Source organism: Nelumbo lutea, chromosome 1 (assembly GCF_056320005.1).
Source record: "Nelumbo lutea isolate HS-2025 chromosome 1, American lotus-T2T, whole genome shotgun sequence".
Classification (NCBI taxonomy): Eukaryota; Viridiplantae; Streptophyta; class Magnoliopsida; order Proteales; family Nelumbonaceae; genus Nelumbo; species Nelumbo lutea.
Window position 1 is genome coordinate 64,432,783 of NC_142684.1, and position 14,583 is coordinate 64,447,365.

At 38.0% G+C, this 14,583-nt stretch overlaps 1 protein-coding gene across 2 annotated transcripts; it reads left to right on the forward strand.

The window, feature by feature from the left end:
- Window positions 1–1,922: 1,922 nt before the first annotated feature.
- LOC148874943 (ubiquitin-conjugating enzyme E2 5A-like) lies at window positions 1,923–12,554 on the forward strand. 2 transcript variants are annotated; one of them, XM_088963919.1, is made up of 3 exons: window positions 1,923–2,355; window positions 2,821–3,050; window positions 12,073–12,554. In XM_088963919.1, exons 1-3 carry the CDS (start codon window positions 2,235–2,237, stop codon window positions 12,301–12,303), a joined length of 582 nt encoding a protein of 193 aa, XP_088820045.1. In that variant the 5' UTR covers window positions 1,923–2,234; the 3' UTR covers window positions 12,304–12,554. The 2 variants fall into 2 exon arrangements, with proteins under 2 accessions (XP_088820045.1, XP_088820046.1); XM_088963920.1 differs by having other exon boundaries at window positions 1,923–2,029.
- The last annotated feature ends 2,029 nt before the right edge of the window (window positions 12,555–14,583 follow it).

The window sequence follows — 14,583 nt, forward strand, 5'->3', positions numbered from 1 at the left end:
ACCGTTTTTTTATTTTTTATTTTGCAACTGGTTCAGGGGGCGGTTTAGATCTTTTTTACCACTTGAACCGGTCAGACATCTGATACACCCACTGCAGGGGTGCATCAGAGGGGTCTTGGAACGATACGTATTAGCCAATATGGGCAGATAATTGTCGATACTTTGAACCTGGTTGTAATGGGATTGGCCCATGGAAAAATAATTTTTTTGGAGTATTGGTCACTCGGGTAATTAATGTTATTGTCCTGGAGGGTTGGTAATTTTACTTACACATCCATTGAATGAGATGCTGAGTCCTGCCTTGTTTACCCAAGTCATTGTCCAAAGAAACATTAGCTTTTAGGCTACTTGTGGGCAATGTTTCCTCGCGAATCAATTGTTCGAGGAAATGCATCACCTGAATACCAAAAAACAATTGAGGCCTAAGTTCGTAATAGTGCAATTCTTGGAGAGAGACTCAAGCAGAGTCTAGTTTGATACTTTGATCATGCGTGAAGCGTCTCTTCCATTTCATGAGAGAACTTTGCACAGCACTTGCATAGATCTGTTGTGGATGGAAGTGAATGGTAATTTGTAACAGATCTGTGGATGATGGATTTCCAAAAAGGTCCCAGTCATGGGATGGGAAATGGTGTCAAATCGTGTTAGTAGGATGTTGGAATGTATTTTGTTGGCAGGAGATTCACTCTTGATAAATGTAGCTTCCAATCTATCAATAATTCAGTTATTAAAACTGTCATAAATGGGTGAGAATTGTGAGATGAGTCCGAGTCTGCTTCTCACAACATGTCTTGGCCACACATCGGGAACATCTCCTGTAGTTGTACTTATTATTCATGGGGATATGTTTCCAATACATGGTGGGATGTGGCTGTGAGGTTGGTGTGAGAAGCGCTCAGTGAGGAGCATATCCCAATTCATATAATTGAGCACATTTGAGTGCTTTTCCTTTCTAAATGGGCTTAGAAAAAATACTTTTTGAATAATTGTTTATTTTGATATGCACATTTGAGTGAATAAGGGTGTGACCTGACATGTTCGTTTGCTTTGAAGCCTAACATCCAAAAGTGCAATAATTATTTTAAGAGGTATATTGGTATTAGTGAACTTTTCTTTCCTCTAAACTTTGAATGCAAAGATTCTAGAGAATACTGTTCTGAATTTTGAATTCTAAAAATGATCAAATATCCATTTTGACCCCATATATGAGAGTTTTTGTTTGTCTTTTTGGGGATATCTTTGAAAAACAAAAAGTTAAAAATGTTCTAAACAGGCTTTAAGAGATAAGAAATAAGAGGAAACGAATAATCAATTCTCTTAAAATTAAAAGATTATTCTTAAGAGATAAGAGTTAAGAGGAAACCAATAGGTTCTAAAAATGTTCTAAACAGGCTTCTCCAAGACTTAATAAGCCAAAAGCCCAATTTTTTTACTTTTTAAACAGGCCTTTTGGGGTAAAAAATGTCTTTTGAGCTTTTTTACCAAACACCAATTCGGATTTTGTGTGCTCTTGACTTCTAATAAGCTATATGCCCAATAAGTGCTTTATATAAGCATTCCCAAACACAAGCTTACTTCTAAAAAATGACTTTTTAGTTTTTACCATATTTCTTTCGGAATATGGTAATGATGGACTCACCCGACCCGTTTACATCCGATTCGATTTGATCCGTTTACACCCGATCCCTGTATAAACCATCTGTTGTTTATACATCGTGCAATCCCATAACTCTGTCGTTAGATCGAACTTTGACCTTGACTTCACTTTCATCGTATCTTGATGAGAGCGAATCACATTCACACCTTTAATCCTAGTTCAACTCTGGGTCCCACTCCATTGCCATCGGGTGGTTGCCAGCTGGCATCCTCCACCTCGACAATCGCGAAATTAACTCGTTTACCAATCCCTATCCTCTCGCGCTCTCTCTGAGTCCCTACCGCTCCTTTGTAGTTTGCCGACTACAGAGATCATTCGCATCCGCCATTAGAGATCAGATTCGCAGTCGGATTCTTCGCCTCCTTGCCGAAAGTAAAACCCCCCAAAGATACTAAAATAACCTTTCTTATCTTCTCTCGTTTTCACCTTTTTAGATTCATTCTTCCTTTATCTTCTTAAACGAATTCTTCTTTTGCTTTCGATTTGCACAAACTTTGTGCGTTCGTAACCCAAAAGGGAAATCTCTTGTCTGATATCCAAAAGGGAAATCTCTTGTCTGATATACATACATATATATATGTATTTAATTTTTCTTATTTTTACTATTTTTTCGAATAAGATCGCTATCATCGTCCTCCTCTTAGTGAGCTTTCTCTTCTTTCGGATTCATTCTTGCTTCAGTTGCTTTTGGTTTATTGGTTAGTGTTTGATTTCTTTGTGGTTATTTAATTTTATGTTTTCTTTTCTTCTGGGTATCATTAATTCCAGATGGATATTTCTTGGTTTTGTTAGTTCAAGTTTAGTTTGCGGTTTCTATAATTTCAGGTTGAATTTTCTGGGTTTCTTTTATTTTGGTGGTGTGTTGATCTATAGTCTGTTCCTGTTCCAGATTTACTTACAATTTGATTGAGATCCCCTGTTAGATTCTCTAATTTCTCTTTCAATGTTTTCTGGAACTAAATTGGGTTTTCATTATATATGAAATTTGTTATTTATTACATATCTTGATGGATGTGCATATTAGTTCTGTATCTTTCTTATTAGGAGCATAGATTAAAGTAATTTTAACTCTTTAGTTTTCTTCATGCTTTTGGTTTTCTGCAATAAGACAGTTTTATTGCATTTATTTCTTATTTTAACGTTATTTAATTTATGACTTATAGAGTTAGGAAGCCTCATGGCCAGCAAAAGGATTCAGAAGGAGCTCCAGGATTTGCAGAGGGATCCTCCTACATCCTGCAGTGCTGGGCCTGTTGGGGAGGACCTCTTCCACTGGCAAGCTACGATCATGGGTCCATCCGATAGTCCCTATGCTGGCGGAGTTTTCTTTGTCATGATCCATTTTCCACCGGATTATCCGTTCAAGCCTCCCAAAGTCAACTTCCAAACAAAGGTAACGAAGAATTCTTTCGCTGGGATAGAAATTTGATTTATTCAATCCTTGTTGTGCTGGAAGTTTAGTTACGGTAATCTTGGTTTCTTAGTGCTGTCTTTGTTGGCCACGCTGCAAATTGTCTAAACCATTCTTATTTTCTGAATGAATTGTTGTAAACTGTCTTCTATTTATTCAAATTTTTGTAGTAAGATGATCATGCTTTTTTTTTCTTGGTGTTAATGGTTATTCTGAAACATAGATGGTGGAGATAATTAATTCTTGGAAGATTATCTTGGAACTTTGGGTAAAACTGGGTATTTGACCTTTCCTTTCTTACCAAGGTACATGATTGATGATGGTCATGGCTCATGGCTTTAAACTATAAATACGCTTTTATTGGCCATCAGGATTATCTTATAATGAATAGGCCTAAAATATCTTCACCTATATAGTGATGGTGAATGGTGTATGAAGATATATGCATGGGGCTATAGCTGCCTGGCAGTCATAGTTATTATAATTGTACAAAGTTCATATGCAAGCTTATAACCTTTGTTAAGTTTTTATTTTTTGAGACTGGATTCAGTAGGCACACCATTGTGAGCACATTCAGTAAGCACTCAATAAATATTATGACAGCGGTCTTAGAATTTTGTTTAAATCATTTCTAGGGTAGGCTGAGGGTATTTTATGGGACCGGTGTCACAAAATTTTCTGAGTGCTTACTCAGTGTGCTCATCTTGTGTGCCTACCTGATCCAAGCTCATTTTTTTGGGCATTCTAGTGGATTTATCTTGTTTATGTTTTAATTTTAACAGCCATGTCAAAAAATAATCCACTTTCCAAAAGTTTTCTAGAAGTTTTCTAGAAGTTCAAACTTCTAGAATTAATTAGCACTCTAGAAATTAAATCTCTAAGTCTCTAGAAAAAGTAATACACTTTCTAGAGGTTCTAACTTCTAGAATGTATTTGGGTCTAGAAGATGATGATTTCTAGAAAAGGTAAAATTCTAGAGAGATGTCTAGAATGTTGGTTGGCTTTGCTCCACCTACTTGGCTCTACTATAAATTGGGCTAAACTTGTACATTTGAGAACAAGCCAATACAAGTTCCAATTTTCCCAACAACTTGAGCCTTTATCATTTTCTACCATCCTATCTTACCTAGTCTACTCTCTCTCACATCCCAAGTCCTAACAACTCTACTCTCCTCCATATCCAACAAGCCAGTTATCAAATTAAAAGAGATGAATGCGACAAATAAAGATATTTGGTAATTGAATAACCTATAGAACATTGGGATTCTAAGGTTCTTCTCAGATGAAGCAGGGGGGAAGTGTGCCATGATGTCATCATGTGGGAACATCAAAACATATGGAAGTCATACTGATATAAAGTGCTTTAATGGAGAAATTTTAAGATGGAATTTAACATTGATCTATATATAAAACCTGATATTGATGGATTTGTCTGAAAAGGTGAATTTAATTTAACCAAGAAAAACAGTTGATCCAATTTTCTGAAACTATCATCCAGCAAGGGGATTCGACTAGGGCAGGTCCAAACTGATTTACCATGGATCCGTGTAGACACAATATCTGAATGTTTGCCTTTGAGCCCTAAACATGTGTAGGCCTATGTGATCTGTAGCCCAAAGTTGAACGCTGTTCCAACAAGCCCATTATTAAGTGGCCAGAAGGGGAATATTGTGGAATGTCCTAAATTGATATTCTGTAGTTTTTTTTTTTCTTTTAGTGAGATATTTTCTTGGCAAATAAGGATTTTCTTTCTCAGTAAGGAAAAAAACTATGCCTAATAGATAGAAGTTTTGAGATTTGAGTTCTGCAATCTGTTTGCCTTGGAGAATGTTGTGATGGTGTGATTCTGTCTTTTCTCATCTCCTGAGGCTTTATATAGAGGATGAAATTTATAATGAGATTCTATGAGTTATTGTTCTTTTCTACTTTTATTGATCTCATTTCTTCTTTAAGCTTTTCTTTTTATTTCTCTCCATTTTTGTAAAAAATAAAGTTACTAAAACAATCAAAAAGACCTTAAGATGGATTGAATGACTGCATCACAAGATTATATACTGGGCTGTTGTTTTTTGATCAGTAACCATGTATTAGTATTAAATGAGAAGAAGAAAACTTCTCTTTTATCTTGAAAGAGATATAGAGAAGACAGTACAAACAACAAAAGCTGCCAGAAACCACTATTGTTGTACAAAAAGAACTAAGGCTTCATTTGGTTTGTGGGAATAGGGGTCTGGAATCGGAATTGGAATGGTCCATTCTGATTCCAACCATTTGATTGGGTGGAATTGGAATCTGATCCCCATTTCTGGTGGAAGGTATTCCCCCAACCCTTGAAAACCTAATCTAAGAACGATGGGAAGAAAGGACGATGGGTTTGTGGCTGCAGGACGATGGAGGAGAGTGTTGAAGGTTGAAGCCAAGGAGTTTTTGCTTGAAGAGCTGAAAAACAAAGGAGGGGCAAGCTTGAAGATTAGGAAAGGGAAGAAGGCCACAGTGATGTTGCAAGGTATGGAAGTGATTAAATGGTTCAAGGAGTATGTGAATGAAACATGCCTCAAAGGTAAACAAAGAAACTGAAAGGAATTGAGAAGTCAAGAAGGGAAGAGGTATGTTGTAGAATGCAAAAGAAACAGTAGAGGGGGTTATTTAGCTCTTTCTGAATATTTCGGGAAAGGAAGGGGGCAACTAGTCTGCTTTCCTGAAGGTAGACAGGGACTTGGATGGAAGAAAATCAATGGAATACTGGAAGAGTTTATCCAACACCTGAAAACCTTGCGTCTGGACCTACTGAAGGAGAATGGTAAAACCAACAAACTTTCAACTGAAGATGAAGACCCGATCCAAGAGCTACTAGCCTTTAGGCAGAACAGGCTGGTTGGCTATTCCAGGAGAGAAGAATGGGAAGATAAATATGTGATTCAAGTTAAAAATCAGGTTAGCAACTGGAGGAGAGTTTCAGACCTGCTCATATTACAACTGAGGTTAAAAGGGATATTTATTCTAACACCTTTTGAGAACAGTAAAGCGGTGCTTGATCTGACTGAAGATAAGTTAGAGCTCTCAGCTATCAGTTTTCAATCTGAATATGGTGCGATTACAATCTCTAAGTGGAACCCTTCATCTAACTCTAAAGAGTTCTTCACTGAGGACGGGGTGGTGGTACGAGTTCTTGGTCTGCCCTTTCATTTGTGGAAACAGGAAGTGGCCGCATCCATTGCACTATTATGTGGTGGTAATCTTGCCAGAGCCTTTTGGGGGACCGGGGACCTTCGATCAGCAACTCTTCTATTGAACGGAGTAAAACCAAAAGACATACCCAGAAAAGTGGAGATAAATGTGGAAGGTTGCTTCTACTCAGTTTGGATGGCCTCCTCCATAGAAGCTACACTATGAAGGGAGGCTCGCAAGGAAGGGGATGAGAAGGTAGAAGAAGAGGCCCTACGTGGAAGAAGGAGATTGGTAATATCAAAGGTTGATCAGTCTTTCACCGATTTGGGTAAGCAAAAACTGGAAACTTTAAAAGAGAAGGGGTAGATGGGTGGTCAACTACGTGGAGTGCAAGCTATCAGAAGGGAGGGTAGTAAATCTTATGCTTAGATGGTTAAAGGCGGCAAGAAGGAGGTTTTAAATTCAAGTTATGAAGGAAGATTAAAGGTTTTAGACCAGGTCGAACCAAAAAAGGGTGAACTTGAGCCGGGTGTCCCAAGCATTGAGTGTGAAGTGGTAAAGCCTCACATGCTAATGCAAGAAAGCACGCGTGGGCCTCTAAAAATTGTTGGGCCTGTTAAAGAAACCAAGGGTGGGCTGTGTCCTCAACTTAAGTCGGCCCAAATCAAGTCTCCCTTAAAGAGGGCACATGACTCACTTAAGTTACACGTGTTTGGGAAGGGGGAGGCTCCAATAGATGGTAAAAACCATCTATTTTCTTCTCCTTCGAGCTCCTCCTCTCATATCTGCATGCCAATTGCAGGTTCGGCCACTTCGTCATTGCAATGGATTCCGACCAAGAAGGTAAACCAGTTATCCCTAGATGGGCGGAACCCCAGAAGCATAAAACGGAGGGATCTAGACTTTGTTGAAGACAGTGATTACTTAGATGAAGAAGATAGTGGTGCTGAAGACACGACTGAAACAGAGAGTTTGGGAAGTCTTGATCTGCAAGGAAACTGACATGCTCCATGAAGGAAGTTTTAACACAGATTCTTTTTCTAGAAGGAAGCTCTCAAGGGGAAGATGCGAAGGTGAGGAGGATTGGAAATTCAGCTTCGGAAGCCTGGCTTATCAACCCCCCTTTCCATGAGGGAGCAACTCCAACGTCTCAGGCCATAAACGGAATTAGTACAAAGTCACAGGACTCTCCGATGATCTATGAAGATAGGCTAGGAAGGAAGGAGAAGGAACATGCTTCTCCGATGGTAAGATTGGACAAAGGTGAAATATTAACCTTAATCACTTCACTGCAATTGCCAACTAAAGGGATGGATGGGGCACTATCAGTAATGTCTCATCCACAAGCCTTGTTTGCTCCTATTTCTCCTACTCAGCAATCAGGTATGGGTGTCCATTCGGTTTTTGCTATTGATCTGTGTCTTCGGCCTGTTGCAGATACTCTAATATCTTACCCAGATGGAGCAGATTTGGTATCTAAAGTGGTGAAGGTGCTGGTGGAAATCATGAACTTAAGAAGAGTCGGTTCCTTGTGAGGGTGTGGGGGAGGAGGTGGAGAGAATTTGGAAGCTGATTTGTACGGAAGTTGAGGCAATTAGAATGAAGGAAGGTTACTTGGAAGAGAGTCATTAGAAAAAGGGTTTGCCTAGTGAGGAAGGAGAGAGTGGCGAAATAAATGATGTTGAGAGGACAGAATTGAACCCTAAAACAAGAAGAAGTAATCAACAGTTATTAATATTTTATATTTTAAATTTAATTTTTAATATGAAAATGTGAGAAAATTTTCATATTTCTTTATATAAAATATTTTATAATTTAAATTTAATTCTTTTAATAACACAACCAACGTTTTAAAAAACTATTCGAAAACATAATTGTTCTGGTCACTAATAAGAAGCTCCAATCCACCAGATCATAGGCCTTTTCTAAATCCAGTTTACAAACAAACCCTTACTTTCCAGACTTTCTCATATCCTCCATACATTCATTTGCTATTAGAATTTGATATGTTATTTGTCTCCCTTGCATGAAAGCTCCCTTGTGCTTGACTAATGATGGAGGGTAGCACTACTTTAATCCTCAAGGATAACACTTTAGCCAGGACTTTGTAAATGCTAGTCACCAAACTAATTGGCCTAAAATCTTTAAGGTTTTTTGCTTCTTTTTTCTTGGGGATTAGAGCTATGAAAGTGGCATTAACTCCAGGGCTTACTTTGCTATTAACTTCAAATTCCTTAAACACAGCACAAAGGTCTTCTCTTACCACATTCCAGCAATCTTGATAGAAAGCCATGGCGAAGCCATCTGGTATAGGGGCTTTGGATCTATCCATTGAAAACATTGCAAGCTATTATTCAGGGGCTTCCCTGTAATTGATTTAAAATGATCCACCAACACTTTTGCTTTCTCATCTTGACTTGTGACTTCCTCCCCATCCACTTCTAATTTGGCCACATAATTTTTCTCCTCCCATTAGCCAACACATGGAAAAATTTTGTATTCCCTTCTGTGATCCATTTTGTCTTGACTTTTGCTTCCATGAGATCTCTTCTCTAAGGAGAACTTCTTCCAATTCCTTTTTTAACCTACTTCTTAACAACCTTTCTTGTTCATTCATACCTCCCTGGGATTCTTTGGAGTCTAGTTCATCAATCCTAGACATCAAAGAATTCTTTTGATCTTTTACCCTTCTAAAATGCTCCCGATTCCACTCTTTAATCCTTGCTCTTAGTCTCTTTAACTTTTTGTGGAACCTTACACCTTTTCACTTAACCCCTCTCAAATCTTCATTCCACCACTCCCCAACCTTTCGTTCAAAATCCGGATGGGTTAGCCACATGTTCTCTAACCTAAAAGGTCGAGGGTCAAAGCCTAGAACATCTTGACCTAATAGTATAGGGCAGTGATCAGATGTAACTCTAGGAAGGGTTTTAGCCACCAAATTCCTCCAATGATCCTCCAAATCTACATTAAAAAGGAATCTATCAAGTTTGGAACAAAGGGCGTTTTCTTGGAAATTTGACCAAGTAAAGTTAGCTTGTAGAAAGGGTAATTTCTTTAGCCCACAGGTGTTAATTAATTCATTGAAATTTCTCATACTTGTAGTAACCGATCTTTGGGGGTTATTTGATTCATTACAAAACCTGATTACATAAACACCATGGGCCATCCCACAAGCCTTGAATACCATCCAGCTCCTCCTACATTTCCTTCCTTTGCCTATAACTATTTGGCCCATAGACATTCGTTTTACACCCAAATGAAACCATATTCCACATTTCTGAATTTTAAAAACACAGAGAATCTCCCTATAAGTTCTTCCACAGATTCTACAACATCCTCTCTCCACAAAGTCACTATCCCTCCCGAGGCTTCCCATGAGGGAGCTAAAGTCCAGCACACTCCTGACCCATCTTCTATCCAAATCTGCCAACTTAGTTTCTTGTAACATGACTATATCAGGCTTCTTATAAAAGTAAGAATTTACATTATAAGCTTACCAAATGTTGGTGGGAGTAAAAAATATCTTGACCAAAACTGCATTTGCACATTTTTCCATTTAAATATGTTCTATTTGGTTATAATTGATACTTTTATTCCTTAATCTAGTTATACCCATTATATGTAGCTATTTGCACATTTTTCCATTTCAATGTGTTCTATTTGGCTATGATTGATACTTTTATTCCTTAATCTAACTATACCCGTCATATGCTATATGTAACTATTTGTGTATTTTCTTGTATATCTTTTTCAGTATTAACCATGTCTACGCTAATATTTCTATTGTTCTACTCCAAGGTTTCATTTACAAAAAATGCATCTTGGGCACAGTTTTTGTTTTTTTTTTTGACAAGTTAGAGAGGTATTATTCACTAAAAAAGGTACTTAAACTACAGTCCATATGGGAAGAAAACTAAAATTTGAACTGATAATGGGTAGAACTGGGTACATTGGAGAACTGTGTACACAATGGGGCCACAGCTTGCGACAATTGGGACCAAAAGGTGGTAGATTTTCAAATAAATCTGTGTATGAATGCCTAAATGTAGAAAGATCGCAAGATATCAAGAAATCCAAATCAATATCGCTCTCGTAGCACATTTGGATAATCATACCTATCCCTTCAAATGAGGGATGTCTGTGTTGGTAGGGTCAATGCTATCTGCTCCTACGCTTTTAGGTTCTCTTCTTCCAATGAGGCATTGAAAGCATTCAGGTCTTGTGGAAATTTGTATGGAATTCAAGTATGGCACCCAAGGTAACTATGGTTTCTACTATACCAATGAAAATGTTATAGTTCATAATCTCATACCTAAGAGGAGAGTGATGGGAAACATATGCTCCCTGTGCAAGGCCCATGAAGATTCTGGCCGTTTGTTTCCTTTGTTTAGCTACCGTTTTTCTTAAGCAGCATGTTATGAAGCTGTTTGGCAGGGTTTGCTCCACTCCATGCGACCTCTCAACCTGATAGAGATGTTCAGTTTAAGGTCATGTAGGAGTGATTGGATTTCATGGATCTTCTTCCTTCGGCAATGTATTGGTAATATTTAGGAGAGAAACCCAAAGATGCTTGATGATAACGGTTATAAGGTGATCCCGAATATTTTGGAAAGGTCAAGTGACAATTTTGGGTGGGTACCATGTTTTAAAGAGTTAAATAGGATGAAGTTATCTATTACTTGATGGTTCATTTTATGCATAGTTGTTACTACTGTTTGTACCATATATGGGTCTGATTTTGTGATCCTTGTAATATAGTAATACCATTTTTTTTTTTTTTTGAGAAAAGGTAAAGTATACTTATATTACCCGACTTAAATATGAATACCATTCCATCTTTCCATCCATATGAATACCAAATTTATATTTGATTATTTGGCAATTTCTTAACTGACTTAATATAATAGCTCATAAAATTGGATGACCCTTCCCCCTGAAGTTGCTTAACCCATTCTTTCTGTTGGCAACATAACCTAATCTTATATAATTCGAGTCCTCTACATTTATTAGAGCACTTAATTGCAAGGATAAGGTTTGGTTGATCATGAGCTAACTTGTCACATGCCAATCTAACTGAAGAGGGTGGAAATTTGCTAATTGACTCGGGTGGTTGGGGAAAGAGATGAACTTGTCACATACTAGCATGCCATTTGGAAATAGTCTAATTTAAAATATTCATGTTTGTGCAGATACACTTAGGCCCTGAACGTTTTTCAGGAAATGGGATGGGGAAAGTTGGTCAACGGGAAAGTGATTCCCATTGACCAACTTTACAGTGTTCATTTTTTGGTAAGCTCTGGGCCCCACGGTTAAGTTAGTTTCCCTGAGTATCACTTGGGTAAGTGATGCCCATCTCCCAGGTGGTAACTGGTAACTAACTTTCCCGCCTGGGGGGAAGTTTACAAAACATAATGAGATTGGCTTTTTATGGGTAAAAAAGTCATTATATAACTTACCTGGGAATCAAAAGAACATGGGTAAGTGACCTTTTTGAAAATCAAACAAGGCCTTTATTCTTTTTCTTTATTGCATAATATAGAGGTATTAATGCTTACTGTTATATGTTTTCTCACACTTGTTTGATTTTCAAATTTCAACCATTTTTTATGGTTGATATTTGATGGAATGGGTATGTGGTGCCAATGGAAATAAGAAGTAAATTACTCAGCCCTATTACATTACATTTTTTGGCATCAAACTAACCTAGCATGAGTGCACAAGTGCTGGAATTAATTCTCTAAAGAAAGTATGGTGTTTATTTTTTTATTTGATTTGACGAATGAGACTGCAGTGCATTCTGCATTCTGTTGTTTATTGGATCTTGTGTACGTAGGTTTATCACCCAAACATCAACTCAAATGGGAGCATCTGCCTTGATATCCTCAAGGAGCAGTGGAGTCCAGCTCTGACCATATCCAAGGTGCTGCTATCCATCTGTTCCCTCCTCACTGACCCTAACCCTGATGATCCTCTTGTCCCAGAGATTGCTCACATCTACAAGAACCAGAGAACCCGATACGAAGAGACAGCAAGAGCATGGACCCAGAAATATGCCATGAATTAAGATCCAATTCCGTGCATATAGAGATCCAAATAGTCCCGAAGCAGCAGCAGGCAGGTATTAGAGTTCATCAGTTATCCAATTAATTAATTAATGTGAGTGCAAAAACTAGAATAACTTGGTGCATGTTAAGCTTGCTTTCTGACGATGAAACAAACTGATACGTCAGAACAGAATTGCATGATGATAATGTGCTTGGTTTTTGTATAATATATATATATATATATATATATCACAACTATTATACATGGATAGATGGGGGGATATGATATGGCATATGGCGATGGGTTTCTCTTCTTACCGTACCCCTGCTGTTCTCGGCGGGTTTCAGCTATCATCAACGTATCGGTTGTTTGCTTTGTTCCTTCTTTCCGATGGATAGGGAAATTAAGTTGGTGTATGCATATCTATCTATATGACTATTATCTATCATCATCGGACTATGGCATGACATGGAATGCAAAACAAACCAATACTTCACAAGATGTTGTGGTCCTTGTGGAGGAGGATCGATGTAACTAACATTAATTAGAAGAAATGATCGTCAGGTAGCATTAATTAAATTTGTTTTAGCTTCAGTATGCTCTGACCTTCCTTTGACCAACCTTTAGTTTGGCCTTCACCTACGTGCCTTGGGCTTATTATTAGGGTCGTTTATTATGGTCTTGGCCCCAGCTTGAGCTTCGCTCATGCTATCACTATTTTAGTGCCGTGGGAGTTGGGACTTGACACCAACTGGACATCGACAACTTTCTTTCTTTAACCTTGGACAAATTATCAATAATCTTTGACTTGGCCAAATCATCTTGGGATCTGTTTGGCTTGCAGTCAATCAGAAGCGGAAAAGCTCTCAGAATTTGAAATGGAATTGTCTATTTTCCTATTGTTGAAATGGAATGGGAACTGGAATGGGATTTTTTTTTCCTAGGGAGGTGGAAGAATGGGATTCTAATTCCACCCAACCAAACAGTTGGCCCATTCTAATTCTAATTTTAGACCCTTATTTATGTGAACCAAAGCCTTTATTTCCTAAAATCGAGGAAAGAAATGGATGCATCGAATGATAGATTGTTGGTTTTTTTTTTTTTGAGGGGGGGGGGTGTTAAAAGACAATTCATTAATCGCTTAGGTTATGTTTGGTTTGAAGGAAAAGTAGGGAAAGGAAAGGAAAATTAGGGAAATCCATACAAGGATCATATAGGTTTTTTTATTTTTCCTTTCCTTTTCCTTATGTTTGGTTTGAAGGAAAAGTAGGGAAAGGAAAGGAAAATTAGGGAAACCCATACAAGGATCATATAGGTTTCTTTATTTTTCCTTTCCTTTTCATACCTATTCCTTCAAACCAAACACAACCTTAAGGAAGCAAAGATGGACAAAACACGCTCAACCAAAGCAAGAGTAGAAAACCAAGCTTCATGCATTTTCCACAAAATATTGAAAACCTCAAGGGGCATTTGAAGAAAGTGATTTGCCACACCATGAGCCACCATATTTGAGGATTTGGGGCAACGTTGAAATCTAGGCGGTGTTATGCAGTGTGGATGAGAAATTGGTGGATGGGGGTTGATTCACACCATACCATTGTGGGAAGGACTAATCCATATCACACTACAGTCTACAATTGTTCAGAACTATATGCAGATTGTATGGACTGGTTCAGTCCACACTCAAGGTAAAAAATAAGGGGGGTGATGCATATTATCAATAAAAATTTGTATAATAACCGGGGATTGAATTCAACCATGATAAAAATGCATTAGTTGTTTAGAACTATGTATAGACTATGTGGTGACTTCCCTTTGCAGCGAAGCACAATGATAGAGGAGAGCTTCAAGCAATGGAGAATAACTTCAACTATTAAATGTTGTAGGGTAAAAAATGAGGCATGCGATGCATATTATTGACAAAAAATCGTATAATAATCGGGGACTGAATTCAACCATGATAAAAATGTATTAGTGAGATATTGAGTTGTGGACGGGACCGGTCCACGATATATTGTGGACCTGTCCTGTCCACACCAAACTGAACTTTGCGTTCATCCTGTGGCGTGGACCGAAATGGTCCATCCACGAGATGAACACGATTCCAAACACCACCCTAATCACAATGAAACTCAATGTCATTTTGAGCGATATCCCTGATGATATATGCATGCATGTGGAGAGAAAATGGTTGCCATGTGCATGCATTGGTTTCGTCCGAATCAAAACCAATTTAGACGGATTGGACTAACCAATAAGACATTGAATTGAACTAGTCCAGACATAATGGTCCGAAGTA